The sequence below is a fragment of the Fusarium venenatum genome, assembly GCF_020744135.1.
Source record: "Fusarium venenatum strain MPI-CAGE-CH-0201 chromosome Unknown EDB82scaffold_1, whole genome shotgun sequence".
Taxonomy (NCBI): domain Eukaryota; kingdom Fungi; phylum Ascomycota; class Sordariomycetes; order Hypocreales; family Nectriaceae; genus Fusarium; species Fusarium venenatum.
Window position 1 is genome coordinate 11,253,564 of NW_027072129.1, and position 17,232 is coordinate 11,270,795.

General features: G+C 48.1%; 9 protein-coding genes across 9 annotated transcripts; 6 read left to right on the forward strand and 3 right to left on the reverse strand.

Moving 5' to 3' along the window:
- Positions 1 to 1,080: 1,080 nt before the first annotated feature.
- EDB82DRAFT_117337 (uncharacterized protein) lies at positions 1,081 to 2,169 on the reverse strand. Its single transcript, XM_025730743.2, has 3 exons — positions 1,788 to 2,169; positions 1,642 to 1,728; positions 1,081 to 1,581 (listed from the first exon to the last, which is right to left on the reverse strand). The coding sequence occupies exons 1-3, from the start codon at positions 2,128 to 2,130 to the stop codon at positions 1,241 to 1,243; spliced, it is 771 nt and encodes a 256-aa protein (XP_025587471.2). The 5' UTR covers positions 2,131 to 2,169; the 3' UTR covers positions 1,081 to 1,240.
- A 23-nt stretch (positions 2,170 to 2,192) lies between these two features.
- Positions 2,193 to 2,468, forward strand: EDB82DRAFT_522421 (uncharacterized protein; the record flags this gene model as incomplete). Its single annotated transcript, XM_065609099.1, has 2 exons — positions 2,193 to 2,274; positions 2,353 to 2,468. The coding sequence occupies 2 exons, from the start codon at positions 2,193 to 2,195 to the stop codon at positions 2,466 to 2,468; spliced, it is 198 nt and encodes a 65-aa protein (XP_065466043.1).
- A 60-nt stretch (positions 2,469 to 2,528) lies between these two features.
- Positions 2,529 to 3,035, forward strand: EDB82DRAFT_522422 (uncharacterized protein; the record flags this gene model as incomplete). The annotated part of the gene is made up of 1 exon (XM_025730732.2): positions 2,529 to 3,035. The coding sequence occupies one exon, from the start codon at positions 2,529 to 2,531 to the stop codon at positions 3,033 to 3,035; it is 507 nt and encodes a 168-aa protein (XP_025587470.2).
- Positions 3,036 to 3,284: 249 nt separating this feature from the next.
- EDB82DRAFT_522423 (uncharacterized protein) lies at positions 3,285 to 5,900 on the reverse strand (the record flags this gene model as incomplete). Its single annotated transcript, XM_025730721.2, has 8 exons — positions 3,285 to 3,739; positions 3,787 to 3,970; positions 4,018 to 4,193; positions 4,241 to 4,514; positions 4,561 to 5,105; positions 5,156 to 5,631; positions 5,680 to 5,802; positions 5,854 to 5,900. The coding sequence occupies 8 exons, from the start codon at positions 5,898 to 5,900 to the stop codon at positions 3,285 to 3,287; spliced, it is 2,280 nt and encodes a 759-aa protein (XP_025587469.2).
- Positions 5,901 to 8,136: 2,236 nt separating this feature from the next.
- EDB82DRAFT_493676 (major facilitator superfamily domain-containing protein) lies at positions 8,137 to 10,491 on the forward strand. Its single transcript, XM_025730698.2, has 2 exons — positions 8,137 to 9,925; positions 9,986 to 10,491. Exons 1-2 carry the CDS (start codon positions 8,462 to 8,464, stop codon positions 10,265 to 10,267), a joined length of 1,746 nt encoding a protein of 581 aa, XP_025587467.1. The 5' UTR covers positions 8,137 to 8,461; the 3' UTR covers positions 10,268 to 10,491.
- A 1,271-nt stretch (positions 10,492 to 11,762) lies between these two features.
- On the forward strand, positions 11,763 to 13,010 carry EDB82DRAFT_493678 (uncharacterized protein). The gene has a single exon (XM_025730687.2). The coding sequence runs from the start codon at positions 11,872 to 11,874 to the stop codon at positions 12,916 to 12,918; it is 1,047 nt and encodes a 348-aa protein (XP_025587466.1). The 5' UTR covers positions 11,763 to 11,871; the 3' UTR covers positions 12,919 to 13,010.
- A 277-nt stretch (positions 13,011 to 13,287) lies between these two features.
- EDB82DRAFT_493679 (uncharacterized protein) lies at positions 13,288 to 14,350 on the forward strand. The gene has a single exon (XM_025730676.2). The coding sequence runs from the start codon at positions 13,301 to 13,303 to the stop codon at positions 14,270 to 14,272; it is 972 nt and encodes a 323-aa protein (XP_025587465.2). The 5' UTR covers positions 13,288 to 13,300; the 3' UTR covers positions 14,273 to 14,350.
- A 117-nt stretch (positions 14,351 to 14,467) lies between these two features.
- EDB82DRAFT_522427 (uncharacterized protein) lies at positions 14,468 to 15,146 on the reverse strand (the record flags this gene model as incomplete). Its single annotated transcript, XM_025730665.1, has 2 exons — positions 14,468 to 14,872; positions 15,093 to 15,146. The coding sequence occupies 2 exons, from the start codon at positions 15,144 to 15,146 to the stop codon at positions 14,468 to 14,470; spliced, it is 459 nt and encodes a 152-aa protein (XP_025587464.1).
- Positions 15,147 to 15,224: 78 nt separating this feature from the next.
- Positions 15,225 to 16,577, forward strand: EDB82DRAFT_493680 (uncharacterized protein). The gene has a single exon (XM_025730654.2). It carries the CDS (start codon positions 15,427 to 15,429, stop codon positions 16,384 to 16,386), a length of 960 nt encoding a protein of 319 aa, XP_025587463.1. The 5' UTR covers positions 15,225 to 15,426; the 3' UTR covers positions 16,387 to 16,577.
- Positions 16,578 to 17,232: the final 655 nt, after the last annotated feature.

The following is a 17,232-nucleotide window of genomic DNA, read 5'->3' on the forward strand; positions in this document are numbered from 1 at the left end:
GCGTTTAACATACATGGCCCTGGAAATTAACATGGTGTGATTCAACTTTCACGGAAATCACCAGTCACAGCTCAGACTAGGGCGCTTATCTAGTATGTTTTCTCTTTTCCCATCTAATGAACTAGATGGCACTGCGGACAGCTTGTACCAAATGCAAGGCCGAGTCATCACACCCATCGATCCCCATGTCACCGGTGATAAAAGTTGAACAATGTTTGATTGAATTAGTTATTTCTACCCTGATCAGTATGAATCATGTCCCTAGAAACTTCCTGTGCTGACTTACTGAAATAACTATTTTCTAATCGGATGTGACATGATCATTGAGAAGTTTCTTGTACGCCACTATCTAGTCATTATTATTTGAGGCTGAATGCCTCTGATAATCACTAAGCCCTTTGTATACACTAGCCGCATCTGATATTAGAAGGTCTGCAATAGGCGTGTCATTCGTGCCTCCTCCTCCCATTCTAGATTCCACCGCTTTTACCATTTCTTTCTACTCGATGAGCTTTGGCTTGGGCTCTGCTGTAGGCTCATCTACCTTGGCACCCTTCTACCTCTCATCTCTAGCTCCTCTCCTTTGGGCGTGTCTGCATGCTGCTCGTCCTTCTTGTCCGTGATCTCCTTCTTGTCGTCCAACTCGAGAACAACCTCAGAATCCGAGTTTCCTTCTTATCTGTGGTCTTCTTGTTGTTGTCTAGCCTAAAACTGACCTCGGATTTAGAGTCCAAGTCAGAATCAGACCCAGAGCTGTCGCTATTGCTCTTGCGCTTAGCTTTAGCTTTTGCCTTCTCGCATCCGTCCTTACGTTTCTTCTTGCTCGGGGTTGCGCCTGATCTTGAAAAGCATACCATGCGATAGAAGACTTCCGTTGCTTCGCTCGTCGCATTCTTCGGGTCTGCTGTTTCGGTCACCATAGGTTTTTACGGATGCCATGTCAACGAAGTTGCTGAAGATCAATAGGGTTTGGGGCGACGCGAAACACAATGGTGATCGGGGTTCATTGCATAATAACAATCGTTTGCGTTCTTGGTACAAGATAACTGTTCGTCTCGATCCACGGTCTCTATCTTATCCAGTTCTCTGTTCGTTCGTTCGTCCACCTGTCAGCACGAAGTGGTTAACGCTGGTCACTTATTTCCCGCAAATTCGTTCTACTCCTCTGTTCCTCGAATAATTCCATGCAGATCAGCCAGTATTCCGAAACAGTCGAGTTTGAAACGCAAAGGCCTGATTGTTACAACTTGGTAGAGTGCCCATCCTTGTTGTACTCCCAAACCTCAACGCCGTCCGCGGTCTTCCCGACGAGTTCTCCCATGATGTGGCGGGTTCTGTCGACAGCGAGGGTGCCGACTTCTCGCTTGGCCTTACACCAAGTGCAGGTTTTGTCCAACATGCCGTTAATCTTGTCGCAGTAGTTCTTTGAGGCGGGGTCTTTCAGGCGCCTGTAGGCCCAGAGGACGTGATCGCCACGTGGTTCGGTGGTCTTGTCGGACATTTTGAATGACAGGCTGGGATATATTGAGTAGGACTTCGGTCGAGGAGTCTTGGTCGGTGCTGGTAGGGTTCTGGAGATGTCTGAAGGTTGATGTTAGTTCGGATACCTGACTACAGACAAAGGCCCAGGGGAAATCTAACCAAGATATGTAGTAACCAAAATACTGATGAAATGTATGTTGTGTGTCTTTAGAATGGCAGTGTTGTTGATGTTGTTGCTGGGTAGACCTTTGGATGAAGTTACGCAAGATTAGTTCGGTCAGGATGAAGGCAAGGGATATAAATACCAGCGGCTACATGGAGGACGTTTGAACGCAGTAAACGACTAAACGTATTCCGTTTGACGTTGAAGTATTCCAGCAGCGTTTGGGAAACAGAGGCTCCCGCGAAAGAATAAACAGGGCGTTTGGAAGTGGTCTGTCCGTTTGTACGTGTGGCATTGCTACTATCTTCGGCGTTGAAGAGAGTCGATAAGGTGATGAGAACGAAAAACCAGCAATTAACAGAGTGGGGGAAGAAGACGCTGTCATCCTGTTGAGATTGCAACACGCTCCTGGAGCTAGCGGGAACAGACAATACCACCCTAACCGCCCTAACCTGAGGACCGACATAAGTACCTGGCCGCCCCATGGAATTCTTGCGGCCCGCTCATTTGTCTTCACTCTTCACCCTCTCACCTCTTCTCTGTCACAATGGCCACTTCTTCAGACGACATGTTACCACCTGCCACTGACTTTGACGACTCGCCTGTTTGGATCAATGACCCTGAATTCCGTCAGCCTCGCTTCGAGGGCGATCCACGATGTCGTCGTGGCGTCATGGCCCGACTCAAAGCGCTTCTGACGTTAACAGAGGGACACAGACCGTGCCGATGGGGATTTGCCATTGTGCGCACCGCTTATGGGCCTGGCTCTGATGAGCAGTCTCGACGCGCTATCAACATCGTCAATCGCGTAGCTCAAGTTTGAGCCGACGACGAAGCGAACAATGTCAAAGAAAACATTGGGTATTACAAAGACAACAGTACAATGCTTGACCATATTCCCGTCGAGGTTGACATGCGTCCAAACGAGGAGTTTTTGCGCCGCTTCGAGAATGATATCCTTGAAGACAAAGAGGCCCTGGACAATGCTTCGTTGGCCACAGTTTGCGCCTATTTCAAGAAGTGGATTTCGTCTAAGAACGGCACTGCCCTCATTGGCGATATGCGATTTGCTGCTTGCATTATGCTCGACGCCGATACTTTGGATCAGCTCGCCGCTGCGCCTGAGGGGTTTCCACGGGACACCCAGGAAGGATATCGATCGTCGTACTGGCTCAAGCTGGTTGAAGCCGAACCAAATCCGGACGAGGCTGTCCGTGTTCGAGTGTACGGCCATGATGACCTGATGAAATACTGGTTCGATCACAAATTCCGCCAGCGCCCGATGACGGAAATGACTCACAGGCAAGATCGCGAGAATCCAGGAGTACTCTACTTTGGTAGAGCCCGGCTAGGTATGATGATGCCAACGATGGGTCTTCAAGGTTGGTGATGGGGTATCCCGGACGGTGTGCGGTCTCTATTTCATAATCTTTATGCTTTCATCGGTTCTTTCATCGGTTGAAGATACCATCCATGTTGCTAGAAGATATGTTAGCCTCCTAAATCTTATGAAATAAACGTAAATTACCTAAGAAATCTAGTCTAAGTAGCATAAGCTGACCGACCTAGATACAGGATGTCAAAGTTTTTCTACAATATAAACAAAATGCCACACCATAACACCATCTAAGCACCCTTCTTACTCCAAAGTCAGCATGTTCTCCGGCATAATATCCGGATCTCCAATCTGCTGTACAATCGCCATAAACTCCTCCGAAGAAATCCCAATATTATCCAAAAACTCCAAATCACTTATCCCCTCCTCTAAATCCGTAGTCAAAGGCCTCTCCTCATCCACTTTCCCTGCAAGCTCAGGAGCGGAAGCTGCTTCATCCGTCACTGCTAGAGACAGTGTTTGTAGACCTTGCTGTTGTACCTGCGCGACAAGTTCCTGACACTGCGCTTCGAGATAAACGAGTTCTTGTTTGCGGACTTTCGCCAGTCGGTTTCCGCGTGCGATCATGTTGTCGAGAAGTTGGTGAACTAAAAGGCGGCTGTTTTGGTCGTCGGCGACGCCAGGGAATAAAGCTGTTGCCATGTTGAGGTGGAGAGCGGCTCCAAAGGTAAATTCGATATCGTATGGGAGGAATACCTCTGTAGATTGTTAGAGTGAAACCCAAATCAAGGGACAGCCGTGTTACCGAGAAGACTGTATTCACTGGTCAGAATCTGGAGTGTCTTGACGGCTGATTTGATGCCTGTTGATATCACCGCTGCTGTTTGTCCGAGAAACGCTTCCGAGTTTTCAGCGCCCGGCTGACCAAGAATATCGAGACGTTCTTTGAGTACTGAGAGTAGAAGAGGGCGTGTTGCTACTATCACACACTGGATCTGTCAGGACCCGCCATTTAAGACATCGGAGATGTACCGACCTGGTGATATAAAAGTGTAATGTATTTCGTGCCGCGAGGCATCGTGTCTACCGAGTTTCGGAATTTCATTGATATTATCTTTTCAATCTCTTGCGCGTGGTGTGCCAAAGTGTGAAGAATCGCCTTGGTCTGTTCGAGGAATTGTCCGAGTGGCGTTTTCTCTGGTTTGTAAAGCGCTGCATGTTGTCAGACCGACGCCGATACTTTGAAAGCCCCGACTTACTTGTTAGAATTACTGATAGCAGATGCGACAAGTTCACCTGCAGACTTCGAGCGCTGTCGTCTTGAGATCCCACATTGGGAGGGTTGACTGGCGTGGAAATGTCACTATCCTGAACTGACATGGGCAATCCCAGAGAAGAAGAAAAGTGTCGGTCCATGATATACAAAGTCCACCATAAGTCGCGGCATCGAGTAACCGTTTCATTTCCTAGTTCGCTGTCCGGTAGCTGTGTATGTAGCCCTTCCAAAAGAGCTATCCTGATGGCCTGGCCAAGCTGTGACTCGTCAGCATCTCCGTTTGTAAGGCACATGTCTACTTACGTATACGTGCGCAGACTCCCTCTGGTCGATAGAGTAAAGATACAAGCCACCCATGGCCAAAACCTCAATAGCGAGCAGACTATCCTTCCAAAGCGCTGTATGATCCGGCATGAGACCCATCGCTCTCACAAAGAACTTCGAGCCGGGGGGTTCGGTGGAGGGCATCCATTGGGAGGAGTGAAAGGCTGTCCCAAAGGCCAGAATCAAGAGAAACTTAACATACCAGAGGCGGTTCTCCTCTGCCTTGGTCTGCGCGTCCGAGTAAAAGTCACGGATCTGGTTGACGAATTCCACTTCGTCGAAGAGTCGGTATGTCTGGCCCAGGTGGAATTTGAAGGTGTGGAAGAGGTAGATCGCGTAGTCGAGAGATGGTAGTCCAGTGACATCGGGCTTTTCGTGTGGAGGGCGGATGTTCCACGATAAGGTGTATACGTCGTCTTCTATTAATTGCGGCGGAATCATGTCTCCTCCCGGTTGCAGTTTGTCGCCCAACATGAGCATTAGTCGTAGTGTGAAGGACCAGGTAGACCACGGAGCCAGCCATACTGTTACATCAAAGTCAGTGCATTTTCAGAGAAACTGCTTGGGTGCTTACTCCAGGTACGTCTGTTCTTCCGCGTGTTCTTGATAATCTTGGATGGGATAGTAAACGCGCTAGGCCAAATACTCAATGGCGACTCGCTCTGCGGCTGATACGATGAAGATGAGGTGGGATCTTGGTTGACTAGGTCAGACTCGGATTGTTGAAGTGAATGCGAGCCTTCGATCGTGAGCGCAGGAGAAGCAAGCCTGGTATCGCCTCCGCACTCACCATTGACGTCGCTGAAAGCTGCATCGCTTGTACGTTTGAGGACGGGTGAAAAAGAATGAGGCTGGGATATGGTGGGAGAGCAGTATGGCGCAGATGATGCTTCTATGGACGAACGATACGGTGGAGGCGCGGAGGATAGTGTCGCTGAGGGAGTTGAGCGATAGATGGATGGTGTATCTGTATTCTGCCTGTTCTCAATGATGGTATTCGACGGCGAGCGCTGGTACTGCTCTACTTGTTTTTGAAGGTCCTGGAGATATCTGGGTGGACGTTAGTGTTGTTAACAAGGTTGACGTGGCTGAACCAACTTTTCCGAAACCATAACCTTTGTTACGCCTTCTGTAAAACGGCATTGTACTTGACGTCGCTGACAGTTCTGACACGGGTCCTGTCCTGAACATTTGATCTTGCTTTGTCTACAAGCGACGCAGCTGTGATGAAGTCAGTGCGTGAACGAACAAAGGCAAGACTTGAAGACGTACGCATTGGCTGTTCTTCTTGCCTTGCGAGGCTGGCTTTCTGACGCCATGACGTTGATGTTGGTGTAGAATTTTGCGATGCATCCGGCCGCGTCTTGTCTATTAAAGACGTTGATCAATGAGAATGGTCATAGATGGCAAAGATGGAAGAATGTCTGGAACGGGGCGTTTCGGCTGCAGCGTGCCCCTGTAAGGTCTCACTGGTTAGCGCAGTGTCCTCCCCAACACGGTATCGGGTCCGTTACCGGGTGATTCTGTAGATGTCTTTGATGTAAGGTCCGTTGGGTTTTGATGCACATCCTATAACAAAGTATGCGTGACGTTGGAGATGATGATGTGGAAAGTTTTCCATCGTTTATTATCTAACCTCTCTCCCTGCAGATACCCGTTTCGATAGCGGTCAATGACGCTGAACGTTATCTATCACGGCAAGATAAAACCAACACTCCCGCTGAGTTTGATCACGTTCATTACCAAGATAAGAATAGTCGCGTCCCCAACCCCTGCAACCATTCCCCGCACTTGGGTTAGGTAACAAACGACGATGAAATAAAGAAACTGGACTGATGTCAAATGTTTTATTCTTTCACCGGATACTGTTCCCGAGATAGCGCGGGGTCAATATTTTGGAGCTTTTACCGTTGTAGGCATGTTTTTGCAAACCTCACATAAGCCACGTAGTCAAAGATAAGTTGGGGAAACAGCGTGATCGGCAATGAATTTATTGTTACATCCAATGGCTCTCGGGGTATCAAGGGCCGGTAGACGCGATGCAGGGATCGGCAACTGTCCCGGTCTGATTGGATAACCAGCAACTACATAATTAAATGCTCTCTATATCCTAAGCCATTAAATACTTTAACCTTCCCTCAAAATTCCGATGGCTTGTACAGACGTCACGTCATATAGCCAGTGTTCGCGTTCGTCCGCAAGTACGGTGCCAAGAAGTCCGATTTTGAGGTTGTCATGGGTCAATGCATGCCATCCCTCTTGACGCCGTTGTCCGCATGCAGGACGACTACAATACTTTTCTGCCATGTCAATTTTATTGCAATACATACATCGCCAATTCTCGTGTTCCTTGATGATAGTGGTTCTAGGTGCCATGGTGAAGCCTACGTTCTGTGCATCAGGTAGTAGGTTTGTTGGTTTTCAAGGTATTTGCTATTGTTGATGAGTGTTTGTCTGGGATCGACTCATCTACTAGTAAATATATCGATTTGCCAAAGGAACAAATGGAGTCTAGATATTATGAATCAGGATCCAATTGCTCGCAGCTGCGCAGATACAACCCTGTCTTTGTTCACAGTTGAGCCATGTTTGTGATCATCCGGTACAACTGGATCATCTCTATCAAACCTTGAGTTCGAATCAGTGTACTTTCCAGCAAATGAGTGACTTAATATACCACAGTAGATAATTCTAAACGCCCCTTCAAATCAGTCTCAAAGCTCGTTGCTGCATCGTATGGCTGTAGTAATAGGAATTAGATACAAAAAGCTTGGTTGGTAACAGACGGACAAAGATACAAATAGGCATTGACGCTCAGAGACGTCGGTTATTATTCAGCCTAGAAATTGCAAGCTCGAATTCTCTTCAATGTTTCAAGAGCTCTGTGTCCTATTGGAAGGTCAATTTGCTTAGTGATCTCGATAATGGTATGAAATGCAAAGTCACTGGATGTGCCAAACTTAGTGGATGCATTACCCTCTAGACACGTAAGAGTCAGCTCAGGACACAACAACATGTTTATTTTCAGTATTTTCCCCGTCTATTTTATGCCGTCTCTTAACTAATTTGAAATTGTTGATATCAGAGTACGATCAGTCGGGTGCTGCGTCCTGAGTATCAATTCCCACTCTCCTACAGGGTAACTGACATTGCCCTAAATTTGGTGCCAAGATCGAGATCGACAGATGGGCTTCAGCGTACCAGAGATGATAGTCGTTGCAGACATAGGAGAGGAAATTAGTAGATTAATTTATGCTACTTAAATGACACATTGAGATTGCTCATTTTTGTGACCATGAGACTTTCGTCTCTGCCACCGTCAAGAGGGCCATAGTACGACAGACAGAATAATCTTGAAGAGACTCGTTTTCCATCCAATTAAGTTTGGCCGGAGGAACCCGCCCGGTGGATGGCAATGGCTGTCGTTGATTGGATACACGAACCCGCAATTACATCAGCGATCGTACGTACCTTGCTCTCACGCGATCAAAATAGAAGGTGCGGTAGCAGTGAGCCATCACCTGCAGTACCTGCTGCACTGCACTGACTGTAGCACCTAGAAAAAGGGCGATCGGCCGTTTTTCGGAATATTCGTTCAAAGCTTCTTCCCAGCCACAGGAACAAGTCAATCTTAATTGTCTCACCACAACACAGACCTTTCTTCATCTCTCTCCCTCGACGTCGATCATACATCGTACATACATAGCAAATGCCCTTGTCACGTCAACTTGGAGCCTCGATCGCATCGTGGCTCGTGTCAGCCCCGCCATAGCAAATCTTGCCCTTCCTCCCTACCTACGCTACGTCACCACTCAATCAATACTAAGCCTTGATCTTCGACAAGCTTTCCCCAAAGTCTCGGCCACAGCCATTACACATCATGGCGCCCTCACGAAATAACTCCAATGCCGCCGCCAGAAGGGCCATGGTCGTTGAACGAACAGCTTCTTCAGGCTCATTTCACGCCGGCGCGCCGATCCCAACTTTAAGCAACTTGCGACGCCAATCGCATCGATACCAGACATTTCCCACCACGCCGCCAAAGACACCCCTCGAACAGCCTTATACAGGTTCCAACGCGAGCGATTCCGATGATGAAGACGACGGCGAAGAGACACCATTGCCTGTTCGACAGCTGCTGTTGCTGGCCTTCCTCTCCCTTGCCGAACAGACCGCGCTGAACTCAATATCTCCATACCTTCCCGAAATGGTCCTCAATATGCCAGGCATTCCCGATGAAAAAGCGGGATTATATGTCGGAATACTTGCGAGTTCCTTCGCATTGGCGCAGCTATCAACCAATTTCCTCTGGGGATACGCCTCGGATGTAATTGGCAGGAAGCCGGTTCTGATCATGGGCACAATTGCGCTTATGGGCTGTTTCTGTATCTTTGGCTTCTGCAAAGAGTATTGGCAGATCGTCGTCGTCCACGTCTTGATGGGACTACTCAACGGAAACGCTGCTTGTGTCCCGACAGTCCTCGGAGAAGTCACAGATCGATCCAACCAAAGCCGCGCGTTTACATACCTGCCTGTCATTTATTCCCTCGGCAGCATTACCGGACCTGCTCTGGGAGGCATACTTGTCGGGACAATGGGTAAGAAGTACCCTTATTTGGCTCCCAACATCCTCTCTGCTGGTCTCCTAGCTGTCAGCGTCATTGTGGTCAGCATCTGGTTCGAGGAGACGCTGGATAAAACCCAAGTCGCATTTGAGAAGCCCTCATGGGTCGACAAGATCATTTCCTGGTTTCCTTCGCGACCCCCACCCCCTCGACGTCCCTCTTGGAGTGCGCGCTGGCCTCGATCGCAATCTCAGAACCAGCCCCTCCTCTCTTCCGGCCGAGCGCTCGAATCCGATTCGGACGAAGATGAAGACGAGACTGACGATAGCGACAACAATCTCGACCCCGCTCTGTCTGCCTGGAAGGATCTCAGCCGAACCACCATCCTGGTCCTGTTCACCTACCTCGTCTTCCAGCTGTCCAACATCTCATTCAACAGCCTGTACCCCATCTTTGCTGCGACACCTGCACCTGCCGGTCGCGACTTGCTGCCCAGTAGAATTGGTGTCAGTTTGAGTATCGCAGGATTGGCAAGCTGCATTTTCCAGGCCTTCCTATTCCAACAGCTCAAGGCCAAATTGGGCAACCTGGGTACCTACCAGATCTCCCTTCTGGGACTTGGTATCAGCATGCTGTTTATGCCGTGGGTGGGTTACGCCGACGACAAGCCCTTATTTGGTGTCGGAAGCGGCAAGATGTGGCTGTACATTGAGCTTGGCCTCGTGTTGATCTTGAAGAACTTGTGCGCCGTTGGTGGTCTATCAAGCGTAATGCTTTTGGTACGTCTCTCCCAAACCTTTGGTCTCTTTCCTAAAATTAAGTCTTGCTAATGTGTGTAGATCACAAACTCTGCACCGTCGCACGCGAGCCTTGGTAGTCTCAACGGCATGGCGCAAACTCTATCCGCCCTCGGTCGCAGCTTTGGTCCCTTCGTCTCTGGCGGACTCTTCAGCCTCTCCATCAATATTCGCCCCAAGGGCGAGGCACTAGCCTGGAGCATCTTCGGAGGTCTCGCCATCCTAGGCTGGGTGTCCTCTCTGTTCATCCGCCGAGACGGACTTGAAAGTGATGATTGGCAGGGCTCGGACGAGCAATCCGCCGACCAAGCTGAAGAAGCATAGCCAGCTCACGCTGAATAAACTCTAATAGAACATTTTAGCATTTTGCATGGAATTGGTTAGAGACTTGTATTGGGATATTCTTGTTTTGATGATGGGGCGTACTGGATGGGTACTACATTTGGAGAGTTGATGAAGTAACGCAGCTTGGGATTTAGTGTTCAATTGATACATAAATTGGATTGTTCGATTCATAAATTATAAATAACTATGAATATAGCCTATGCTTTAAATGTTCTAAACCGGTAACCACTTCATAAATCAGCACGCCGAAGATTTCGTCACGAACCCCATGCTCCGCCGAAGAATGGGTCGGTGATACTCTGTATTTTACTACAAGAATGCTTGTGCTATAGGGTAGGCTCATTGGGCAAAATTGAGGTCATCGTGTGGTCCTCTTTGCCTATCTCTGCCCTCTGTGGCCTTCAAGGCATTCAGGTCCCCCGATACAAGATGGGCTTCATGCAGGATCGTGTTTTTCCTAGATTGCCTTTGAGAGGGTTTGCACTGCAGCCATACCTGTTTGGAGTCATTATCGCCCGACAGCCGGTCGCGCAAATACTCAATCGTCTACAAACAACAAAACATCGTGTCTTTGCGTAATCCTTGGAGTAGTGGCAATTATGTGGTAAGTACGTTACATGCAAATTCCAACACCTCAACATGGCGATTCCCGAAAAATGGCAAATTTGACATCATTTTCGCAAATGCCGTTCGTTACCAACTGACTCGTGTAGACTACCAAAAGCTTAAAAACCTGAATCTCACCAGCTGACTAAGAAGCCTAACTTTTTCTCTGCTCCACGGATATACAGTCAAGTCAGGGTAAGGATAAGGCGGCTGAAGCATTAATGAGATCGGGAATCCACTCGGCGTTAATGCAAAGATTCGCTGCTTCGCTTCTTCGTTTCATACCGCTTTTGCTTACTATAGACAGCGCTAGAAGTCTGTAAAGAATTCTACGACGAACCAAAAGAAACGGAGACGCCGAGGCTATTCACACCGTCAATCTTGGTCTGTTTTGGGTAAAGTAGCCGAGAGAATGCCACGTTCTCCGCCCGTGTTTAGTTTTGTGCTGTAAACTTGTACCCTTGTCTTGATCTTAGATGCTGACTGTCAAAGGTAATCGAGATTAGAATCTGACACTGGGGGTACGACAGTAGACTCTCGTCAGTACGGTAGTCATTCTTTCGTGATAATTACTGATAATCAGTTCAATTGATCAAGATATGTTGTATGTCCAGAATGTCATCACTCATGAGGTCATTACCCCTTCGGGAAGTATCACCGTTACTTTGTGGATCGACGCAGTGACGTTTTTGGTTGTTGAGAAAAACTTCAATGCTTTTTTGTTTCTTACAAATCATCAAATAGCCTCGGTACGTGGTAGCGCCACTTTTGACGTGGCTACGGTACTTGAGAGGTGTACTCTTTAGCACCACTGTAAAATACATCCCACTTGTATATATAGATGCCATCTCTGTAGTGACGTCGTTCATTTCTCATACTCATTCATATCATACCAACTCTCATACATATATACCCATCTCTCTCACTCACCTTTATTCACTTAATCTTATATACACATACATATATAAACCGCCAATATGACACAAAACAAGACCTTTGTTTACAAGAAGATCCCCACCGGTCTCCCCGTTGCCGGCGAGCATCTCGTCACTGAGGACCGACCCATCGATATCGACTCAGCTCCCGAGGGTGGTGTTGTCCTCGAGGTCCAGTATGCCTCTTTCGACCCTTATCTGCGCGGCAAGATGCGCGACACCACTGTCAAGTCTTACGCTCCCGCTTTTGAGATCAACGACCCCATCATCAACGGTACTCTAAGCAAGGTCATCAAGTCCGACAACTCTGAGTATGCCGAGGGTGACCTCGTCACTGCCTACCTCCCCATCTCCGAGTACGTCCGTCTCGACAAGGAGACCATCCCCAAGGTCAACCTCCGCAAGGTCCAGAACCCCCACAACCTCGATCTCGGCCTCTTCCTCGGCCCTCTGGGTATGCCTGGTCTCACCGCCTGGTCTGGTCTTCACGAGATCGGTAAGCCTAGGAAGGGCGAGACCATCTTCATCAGCTCCGCCGCCGGTGCTGTTGGTCAGATCGTTGGTCAGATCGCCAAGCGCGAGGGTCTTACTGTTATCGGTTCCGTCGGTGACGATGCCAAGCTCGACTTTATCACCAAGGAGCTCGGCTTCGACGCTGGTTTCAACTACAAGAAGGAGTCCCCCAAGGATGCCCTTCCCCGTCTCGCCCCCAACGGTATCGACATTTACTTCGAGAACGTCGGTGGTGACCACCTCGAGGCTGCTCTCACCAGCTTGAACAACGGTGGTCGTATCCCCGTCTGCGGTCTCATCTCCGAGTATAACACCCCCGCTGAGAAGCGTGAGGGTGTCAAGGGTCTCATCAACCTCATCGCCAAGCAGATCAAGATGGAGGGTTTCCTCGTCGCCCACCCCCAGTTCGGTCCCAAGTACTACAAGGATCACCAGGAGAACCTCCAGAAGTGGCTCGGTGACGGTAGCGTCAAGGCCAAGCTCTTTATCACTGAGGGTATTGACAACGCTGCTGAAGGTTTCATTGGTATGCTCGAGGGCAAGAACTTTGGAAAGGCTGTCCTTAAGCTGCGATAAGTTAATGCGTTTATGCCATATATACATATAAAATAGGGCGGGAGAAGTTATAAAAGTATAATATCAAATAAAAATTATCAAAATATCAAAATGTTCCATACAAACTAGCAAGCGATATTCATCAACCAGGCTGGAATAAACATCCTAAATCTGGTGACTGCAGTAAGTGTTGAAAATGCGGTGAAAGTTGGGCTCAGGGTGAATCGTTCAATCATAATATAACTTTTGATATAGCTTTAGTAAGTGATGGCGTAATGCCATCTGCTCTCTAGAAGTCCGACTTGCGGTCGTTTTGACGGGTGACGCCAAGCTGAAATCGACCTTGGGGCATTGGAAAGATTCGCCGCTGTAAGCATAAGGGATGAAATTAGTAGGTCGGTTTATGCTACTTAGGTCAGGTCTCTTAGGCGGTTTATTTTTTGTACCTAAAGCCATCCTGCACTTTCCTCCAAACGAAGCAAGAGGCAACCTTTTGCTGCCTTCTTTACCCACTTCTGAACTCAACACCCTCAGCATCTTCATCATCAGCATCAGTATCAGAATTAACATGAATAACTCGGAACAAGATCCAACACCCTCAGACATATTGATCCCCCAGAGCGCTGTTCAACTGTACAGGCGACAACTTTTTCGACGACAGAAATGGTTGATAAAGAAAAGTCCGAGTAGCTATTTGTATCGTCTCCACTCCGATCGCAACGGATTACCCATGCTGAAGTTGGGGAACGAGCCCGATTCTTTCATACCGGCCGACACCTCAGTCGAAAAGCTGTACCATCTTCTGCTTGAATCCAATGTCCACGAATGGCTAGAGTCATCCCGCGCCGAAGTGCACATTGGAAAAATACATGACATCCAAGTTGAACTCCAGAACAGACCTCTGACTACCCATATCGAATGGGAAAAGGCAATTGAAGCATCCAACACGGCATGGGAATACCGGGATAAACGAACCGACCGGCGTATTATGCGGGTCGCATGTCAATTCTTGCACATCTTTATGCAATGCAGACGTACTTGCGTCCAGGAACTGTGTGTTCTACACAAGATCAACAATCCACTTTTGTCTTATTCGCCACCACTGTCAGAAACTGCTCGTATACTCGGAAGATTGTCAGGGACATCATTACCGATAGACCGAACTACCAATCACCGCATATGCGACGATGAAGAACATCGGATCTTTGCCGATGCCCAAAACGACATCGAGTTTCTTTCGGTATTGGACGGGAAAAGTGATATGACTAACTCGATGCTCGACAATATGGCGTACAAACGCATTGGTACTGCTAAGAAGATATGGAGTGTTCAAAAGAACTTGGAGCTGCTGAACACGCTGGACCAGATGCTCTAGGAGGTGCTGGTAGATATATTGACGACTACGGGATGTCCGGGTGCAATTAAATTAGGGTACACTGACTAGATGGTCTAAGAAGGAATACACTATTCATCAATTCTATCCAGTATTTGTGCAATGGAGAGTTGTGAGAGCATGAGAGACGAACTTAGTATACCGGCTTATGTGACTTAGACCAGGCTCTTAGATTATTTATTTTAGTAACCTAAGACTTAGGAGACCAACCTTTCTGCTACCCACCTGGATGGAGGCGACGTTAATGAGGTCGAAAATATCATAGGCATTCTGATAGGTCATGTTCTCAAGCTTGTAGTCATAGATGTCCATCATGAGAGGGTCGAGGTCACCGTAGAACTGTCTGGTGGCAGCAAACGTATCCTTGAACTGAGTACTCTGGAAGTACGACTTTTGGTCTTTGGTGGCAGCAGGGCAGCCGTCATCGCCCTTGATCCAGATGGTATCGGAAGAATTCTCATCCTCACCGTGAAGCACGATATATTGGTAGACGTTGAGGGGGGCCGTGTAGTTGGTGTCGTTGTTGAGCTCCTGGACACCCACGTTTTCATTTTCATTGCTACCGCTGGGAGGGTAAAGGCCCTAGAGGACAGCAGTGGCCGTATTGAGCAGGACTATCTGCCCAGATCTGGTTGGGGACATACTGGTCCTATGAGATGCCCAGAATCTGCTTGCTGGGGCACGCTCCGAGAAGAGCAACAACAGTCTCTCTAATGTCTACATGTTCATACTTTTGGTAACTCTTCGCCGGCGGCTGCTGTCACAACGATTTGATTATACTGCCGTCTACCTCAAACTATACCTGCAGCGGGATTTGTTCGGAGCTGAGAAGACGTAGTCTCTCCTGTTGTTGCATTGGCCAACTCCAGATGCCGAGTTAACTTGTAGAACCTTGTTTTAGCAAAAGTTTGAAAGCGGCCGCTCGCGTCATTGAGGGGTTCAGTATAAAGACTTATAATTAACAGATTTAATTGGTTAAGTATGTATAGTAAGATCAAAGAAAATAAGGTTAGTAAGAATGTAGTAAGATAAAACGAGTAAAAGTTGAGTACTAAACTTCCCCTCACGAATTACCCGTCTGATGTAATTGCACCAAGTCTAGGAATCATATTACCTCGATCTCTGCTCTTGACTCAATGAGTATGCTCAACGTGGCTTCGTGTCAGGCCGTCGACGCTGTCCTTACCAGATGCGCCACATTCTTAACATTCAACGCGAAACCCGACGCCAGCAATCTTGCCATCATTCGCGCAACCTTGGGTAGCATAGGCGACCTCACCAAGAACGTCGCCATCCGCGACCTCCGCTCCAACCTGACATGCACAGTCGGCATAGGTAGCGACTTTTGGGATCGCCTAACCCACGCGCAACGGCCAAAGGAGCTTCATGCCCTCCCCGTCATGAAGGGTCGCGTTCATGCCACCGTCTCGACCCCAGCAGATTTACTTTTCCACATTCGCTCCGACAGGAGAGATTTGTGCTTTGAGCTCGAGCGACAGGTCATGGATGGATTTGGGAGTTCTGTCCAGCTCACAGACTCGACAGTTGGATTTCGCTACTTTGACGCGCGAGATCTCCTTGGCTTCGTTGACGGCACCGCCAATCCTGTTGGACCAGCGACTATGCGCTCAGCAATCGTCACAAGCGAAACCGACGAAGCCGCAGCAGGAGGTAGTTACGTTGTAGTGCAAAAATACCTCCACGACTTGGCAAGTTGGAAAAAGCTCAAAGTTGATGAACAAGAATCCATCATCGGACGCACCAAGGTCGAGAATATGGAGCTCGATGATGCGGCTGAGGGGAAACAGGCAGCGCATAAGACTCTCACTTCGATTACGGACGACGACGGTATTGAGCTGGACATCGTCAGGGACAATATGCCATTCGGCTCACCTGCTTCCGACGAGTTTGGCACGTATTTCATTGGATATTCCTCAAAGTTATGGGTTATAGAGAAGATGCTGGAGCGCATGTTTGTTGGGTCACCGCCTGGCATGCATGACAGGATCTTGGACTATTCGACTCCTGTCACTGGAAGCACCTTTTTTGCACCGTCAGCAGATATGCTTGACAGTCTTGCTGATGTTCAAGATTAAGGCAATAGAGAACATCATGTGAATTTCTTAGTTCTGGGGATGATCGCTTGGTCAGACTGTCAGCTATTAGTAATAATCCTTACTAACCAGCTCGTTTAAGCAAACGTTAGCTTAAACATTCCCCTATTCTTACTAGTAATCCATAAACACCAATAGAAAGAACCAATTCACAGATGGAGGGGGGCTCGGCAAAGCACCTGGAATCCCAAAGTCAATTATCATGCTTACCCCACTTTGGAGGTGAACGTTGCTTATTATAACTGATAAGCATCCTCTTCCAGTTGGCTGAAAACATACGCTTGTAAAGTCTGTCAACTCAATGCGTCGCTACATAAGAAACAAATGCGAGAGCATACGAAGTTTGCATACGTAAGGGCTGCATCAACCCAGTGCTAACTCTAAAGACATGACCCTCGGACTTTCGTGCCGTGCAAACCAGTCAAAAGTCCCATGCAGGCTAGAAACATAACGAAAGTGCGCTCTATGCAGTGTATGTGCAAGACTTGAAGCTTACTTTGCGTCTGAGCCCGACTCTGTGCATGATTGAGTATGAAGTGAAGCCGTATTGGATCCTAATTGTCTTAGTTTGGGAGATCTCAGTTAACTACTACGACAATCACTCCCCAACTTATTGTTCGTGATCTCAAAGCCAAAGTCGACTAAAGCTGGTCCCAGAAGCATAACTTTCTAACCGAATACCCCCCCTTTCTGGATATACTTCCGATTCAAAACTATACCATCTGGGCTATAAGCGTTGTCTTGATTTCGGCATCCACTCCGACAAGGTAATCTGTGACCTGTCAGCACTAATCCATCAACTCTCTCTACCTTATTGGCAGATGTCAC